The following is a 6278-nucleotide window of genomic DNA, read 5'->3' as shown; positions in this document are numbered from 1 at the left end:
TCGTCGCATATTTTACTCACTTCAGATGGAGTATTATTGCGAATTGCATCAGCTAGTGACGTTCTCAACTCAAGATAATTTTGATGTCAATTATTTTTCTTCTGCATGCTTTCTGATTCAACTTTCGGTGTTTTTGACACGTTGGAGTTTGATAATTTAAAGCGATCGCTTTCGTAAGAAATTATTTGACCTGGTGAGTTGATTATAGTGCTATCAGAATTTTCAACTCCTAAAATCCACCATGGTGGAACTAAAAAATATAAAAGTTACATGCACTAAAAGTGTGTCATCTCTTCCTATTCTTATTACATCTGAACTCACACCTTCAGGAGCGACTAGCATTGAGTACGGTAATGTGATAGGATTAGAAATCCATCGAAAACCATCTACAGAGTTGATAAATTTTACATCTGTGAATTCGATCTGTCGATTTCTGGCACGACAGTTTGCTCCTTCTCTTTATGGCAGTACTATATTGGAAAAAACTGAAATTGACCATTGGCTAGAAACTTGTAGTCGAAAATATTCTGTCAATGAATTCAAAGATTGTGTACAAAAGCTGGATTGCTCGTTAGTAATGGTAACTTTTCTAGTAGGAGATGCTATTACCTTAGCCGATATCTGTGTTGCTAGTACTTTGTTTAGCAATAAGCAGTTTCATAGCATGATCGCTGATAATACTCTACCATCAAATGTAAAGAGATGGTTTTCATATTTAAGTGAACAGCCTGCCTTTCAGAAGTATTTCAAAATGTTTCCGATGACTTCTGTCACTAATGCTAAAGAAAAGACTGAAGATAAAGGTAAATTCGTTGACTTGCCAGGCGCTGAAATGGGCAAAGTTGTGGTACGATTCCCACCAGAAGCAAGTGGTTTCTTGCATATTGGTCATGCCAAAGCTGCACTTCTAAATGCTCACTATCAAACAATGTTCAATGGAAAGTTAGTGTTTAGATTTGATGACACTAATCCAGAGAAAGAGAAGGAAGATTTCGAAAAAGTAATTTTGGAGGATGTTGCATTACTTCAAGTCAAACCAGACTTCTTTACTTATACATCAGACCACTTTGATGATATCTTAGAAAAATGTGAATCCTTAATTAAAAATGGCATGGCTTATGTTGATGATACAGATCCAGAGACTATGAAAAATGAACGTGAACAAAGAATGGAATCCAAAAATCGAAATAATGATGTTGCCAAAAATTGGAGTATGTGGGAAGAAATGAAAAAAGGTACGGCTTTTGGGAAAACTTGTTGTGTCAGAGCTAAAATTGATATGAAATCTGATAATGGATGTTTACGAGATCCTACTATTTATCGTTGTAAAGATATGCCTCATCCAAAAACGGGCAACAAATATAAAGTTTACCCAACCTATGATTTCGCTTGTCCAATTGTTGACAGTAAAGAAGGTGTAACTCATGCCTTGAGAACCACCGAATATCATGATCGGGATGAACAATTTTTTTGGTTTATTGATGCTTTGAAGTTGAGAAAATTACATATTTATGAGTATTCTAGGTTGAATATGACAAATACTGTTTTGTCTAAAAGAAAACTTACCTGGTTTGTTAATGAAGGATATGTTGATGGTTGGGATGATCCCAGAATGCCAACTGTCCGTGGGGTTCTAAGAAGAGGAATGACAGTTGAAGGTTTGAAACAATTTATCGTTGCTCAAGGCTCTTCACGTTCTGTAGTAGTGATGGAATGGGACAAGATCTGGGCTTTTAACAAGAAAGTCATTGATCCAATATCTCCTCGCTACAATGCTGTTGAGGTAAATGCTGTGTCTGTTATTGTTGAAAATGCTGTTTATCAAGAATTGCAGGTTGCTAAACATCCAAAAAACCCTGAACTGGGTACAAAAACTATCTTTGTTGGACCTAAACTTAAGATTGATAGGTTTGATGCAGAAGCTATGAAAATTGGAGAAAACGTCACCTTCATTAACTGGGGGAATCTCCTAATTAAGCGTATAGAAAGAAGCTCTACTGGAGCAATTAATCTGGTTGTTACTGAGTTGAATCTTGAAAATAAAGACTATAAAAAGACTCTTAAAGTTACATGGGTTGTTGATACTGAAAATGTTCCTTTGACCCCATGTATGTGTGTTTATTTTAATCATCTTATCACTAAACCAGTTTTAGGTAAAGATGATGATTTTAAAAAATATTTAAATGACAGTACTAAGCTAGTTGTACATATGCTCGGTGATCCTGATCTTGCAAAATTAAAAAAGGGCGATATAATTCAAATTCAGAGAAAGGGTTTCTTTATATGTGATGAAACATATGATCCTGATACTTTGAGACATGTAAGTGTTGCTAAGCCTGTAGTATTGTTCTCGATTCCAGATGGAACCAAGGATACTTCAACCCTGCCCAGTCTTGTAAAACGTTTATGGTACAAAGAGGAAAGTGAGAAAGAAAAGATAATTAGTATGAAAGGAAAGGATTTTGAACGATCACCTCAAGACGAAGGGAAAGGTATTATACAAACTGGTGTTGAATTGCTGAGTAAAATAAAAGAGCAGGGTGATAAAGTTAGAAAAATCAAAAGTGATGGAGCTAGTAAAGAGACCATTGGTGCTGAAGTCAAAATATTGATGAAGTTAAAGGAAGATTTTAAAAATTGCATGGGCATGGAGTGGAAGCCTGATATTAAATTGGAAAACCCAGTAAGTGGCAATACAGTCTTGAAATCTAACAGTAATTGTACAAACTCTGTATTTGAACTTGATCAACAAATCAGAGATCAGGGTGATCTTGTAAGAAAGCTAAAAAGCCAAAAGGCAGATAAAGCAGCAATTGACACTGAGGTAAAAAAACTTTTAAAACTGAAAACAGATTTTAAGGCTTGTTCTAATATTGATTGGAAACCTGATTTGAAGCTTGATGCTGATGATAGTAACACAAATGTTAGCTGCAATTCATCTGGAAACGCTGACATTATAAGTATTGACCAGCAAATAAAAGATCAAGGCAATCTTGTTAGAAAACTAAAAAGTGAAAAAGCTGACAAAGCTGTGATTGATACTGCGGTAAAGAAACTTTTAAAATTAAAAGAAGAATTTAAAGCATGCTCAAAACTGGATTGGAAGCCTGATTTAAAGCTTGGTGTTACTGACTGTAACACTAGTACTGGCTGTGGTTCGTCAACCGGGGCTGATGATGTTTTAGAGCTGGATAAACAAATAAGAGCGCAAGGAGATGTTGTGAGGAAACTTAAAATTGAAAAGGCTGATAAGTCGATTATTGACACTGAAGTTAAAAAACTTCTAAAATTCAAGGAAGACTTCAAGAAAGTTTCTAATATGGATTGGAAGCCTGATGTAAAATTGGATGCTTTAAATAGTAAATCATGTAAAGAAGGTAATGATTTAGGTAAACCCTCATGTGATGCTTCAAATCTTGATCAACAAATAAGATCTCAAGGTGATCTGGTAAGAAAGCTGAAAACTGAAAAGGCTGAAAAATCTGTTATAGATACTGAAGTTAAAAAGTTGTTAAAACTAAAAGAAGAATTTAAAGCTGTTACTAATAGTGATTGGAAGCCAGATCAAAAACCAAATAATCCATTGAAGGATTCAACTGTAGAAAAGCAAAAGAAACAAAATCAGAAAAATAATCCAGCACCTAAGAAAATTGAAAGTAAAGAGGAAGCTGATGGTGGTTTAAAGAAAGTTACTAGACTTGGATTAGAAGTAAAAAAAGAAGACAATTTAGCTGATTGGTATTCTCAAGTTTTGACAAAATCAGAAATGATTGAATATTATGATGTTAGTGGTTGTTATGTACTTCGTCCATGGGCATATAGCATATGGGAAGCAATTCAAAAGTTTTTTGATGCTGCTATCAAGGCAATGGGTGTTACCAATTGCTATTTTCCAATGTTTGTATCTTCGAATGTATTAGAAAAAGAAAAAACTCACATTGCAGATTTTGCTCCAGAAGTTGCTTGGGTTACAAAATCTGGTTCATCTGATTTAGAAAAACCAATTGCCATCAGGCCTACTAGTGAAACAGTAATGTACCCATCTTTTGCTAGATGGATTAGATCTCATAGAGATCTTCCATTGCAAGTAAATCAGTGGTGTAATGTCGTAAGATGGGAATTTTCAAATCCTCAACCATTTATTCGTACTAGAGAATTCCTATGGCAAGAAGGTCATACTGCTTTCGCATCTCAAAATGAAGCAGAGAAAGAAGTACTTGATATTTTGGAGCTTTATACTAAAGTGTATGAACATCTGTTAGCAGTGCCAGTCATCCAAGGTCGTAAAACAGAGAAAGAAAAATTTGCAGGAGCTGATTTTACAACAACTGTTGAATGTTATATAGCTGCTAGTGGTAGAGGTCTTCAAGGAGGTACATCACATCATTTAGGACAGAATTTCTCAAAAATGTTTGAAATAATGTATGAGGACCCTGAGACCAATGAAAAGAAATTTGTTTACCAGAATTCCTGGGGACTGAGTACCCGTGCTATTGGTGCTATGGTAATGATTCATGCAGATAACACTGGACTGGTGTTGCCTCCTCGTGTAGCTCTTCATCAGGTTGTTATAGTCCCATGTGGAATTACTGCTTCTTTATCTCAGGCCAACAAGGATACATTATTAGCCAAATGTAAAGAGTTCATGGCAACGTTGCAAACAGCCGGCATAGCAGTTAAAGGTGATTTTAGAGACAATTATTCCCCGGGATGGAAGTTCAATGACTGGGAATTGAAAGGTGTACCAATCAGAGTTGAAATAGGACCAAAGGACCTGGCTAAACAACAGTTTGTGGCAGTGAGGCGAGATACAGGGGAAAAGATAACTCTCAAAATGGATTCTGCTCCTCATTCAGTTAAAGAACTTTTGGATAATATTCACGATTGTATGTTTGCCAAAGCTAAAAAAGAAATGGATGAGCATGTTGTTGTAACCTACGATTTTAATGATTTGTGTAAAAAATTGAATCAGAAATGTATTATCATGGCACCTTTTTGTGGTGATAAAGAGTGTGAAGGTAGCATTAAAAAAGAAAGTGCTGCTAAATCTGCAGCAGAAATTGATGATCCTAGAGCTCCATCAATGGGTGCTAAAAGCTTGTGTATACCATTTAAGCAGCCAGCCAAATTAGAACCTAAAACAAAATGCATAAATCCCAGTTGTAATAGAAAACCAATTAATTTTACATTATTTGGTAGAAGTTATTAAGTTAATTGTTAATTTAAATGTCAGAATTAAGAACTATTAAATTATTTGTAAGAAATAAAAAGACATACATTCATTAATACATCTGTTGGGTTTTCATGCTTTTTTTTTATATAAATTTTTGCGTTGGTTAGTGTGTGACAATACATTTTCTGTTTTTTTATGTGTAGTTTAAAAATTTTCAGGAGTCTTAAATATATTAATAAATGTATTATTTGATTGCATTAAAGTAACTATTGAGTTTGATTATTGAAACTTTTATTTAAAAACTGAAATTTATATTGAATCTTGTGCCATAATTAAATTGTGTTGAAATATATATGTCCATTGTTATTTTTAAATTTTACATGCTAAATTATATTTGAATTTTGCACTTAGTTCAAAATATTTTTAATAAGTAAATGTTATTTTAAATTATCCTGAGAGTTTATATTTTTATAATTTTAAATTCTTTTGACCATTTTTAAAAATTTCTGATTGTAATATAATGGGCTATAAAAACATTGTATCTGTCTTTTTAAAGTAAAATATTTCAGTTATTTATTATTTTTTTTTGTAATGCTATAGATTGTTTTTTGTTTAGAGCATTATGTTTCTTTTAAAAGATATTTATAAAGTTACATAACATTTGTTTTTAATGTTTAAAAATAAATGAAAACTTTGAATAAAACCTAATTTCTCTCATACTAATTGTTTGTAATTATTTATTATTTAAGATGGGCTTTCATTTTGAATTTGTTAACAAGATGTTTTTTTTTAAAATATTTTTCTCTTTTATATCAAATTTAAATGTATGTGATGATGAAAGTGCCCACAGAACGGGAAAAAAATAGGGCAATTTTTTCAATTTAGAAATGTCAGGTAATTTAGATAAAATAATAAAAAAGTTAGGAAAATGAATTAATTTTGAGTCCAAGATAAAATAAAGTCCAAGATTTTTCCTAAAGAAATGGACTTGTAAATATTTTACAATTAATGCAATTCTAATCGCCAATATAAATATTTTTTATTATATTTTATCATAACAAGATATAACAGAAAAATTAATGATAAAATTTTTGTCACAGATTAC

General features: G+C 32.7%; 1 protein-coding gene across 1 annotated transcript; it reads left to right on the top strand.

The window, feature by feature from the left end:
• Positions 1-8: 8 nt before the first annotated feature.
• Positions 9-5892, top strand: GluProRS (Glutamyl-prolyl-tRNA synthetase). The gene has a single exon (XM_016051284.4). It carries the CDS (start codon positions 242-244, stop codon positions 5207-5209), a length of 4968 nt encoding a protein of 1655 aa, XP_015906770.3. The 5' UTR covers positions 9-241; the 3' UTR covers positions 5210-5892.
• The last annotated feature ends 386 nt before the right edge of the window (positions 5893-6278 follow it).

The sequence above is a fragment of the Parasteatoda tepidariorum genome, chromosome 5 (assembly GCF_982258835.1).
Source record: "Parasteatoda tepidariorum strain Cologne lab strain chromosome 5, Ptep-v5.0, whole genome shotgun sequence".
NCBI lineage: Eukaryota > Metazoa > Arthropoda > Arachnida > Araneae > Theridiidae > Parasteatoda > Parasteatoda tepidariorum.
Note: the sequence above shows the minus strand (reverse complement) of the source record. Positions and strands in the feature narration are given on the sequence as shown.

Coding starts and splice junctions, on each gene's coding strand:
- GluProRS (XM_016051284.4), top strand. CDS start 242: ATGGTGGAACTAAAAAATATAAAAGTTACATGCACTAAAAGTGTGTCA.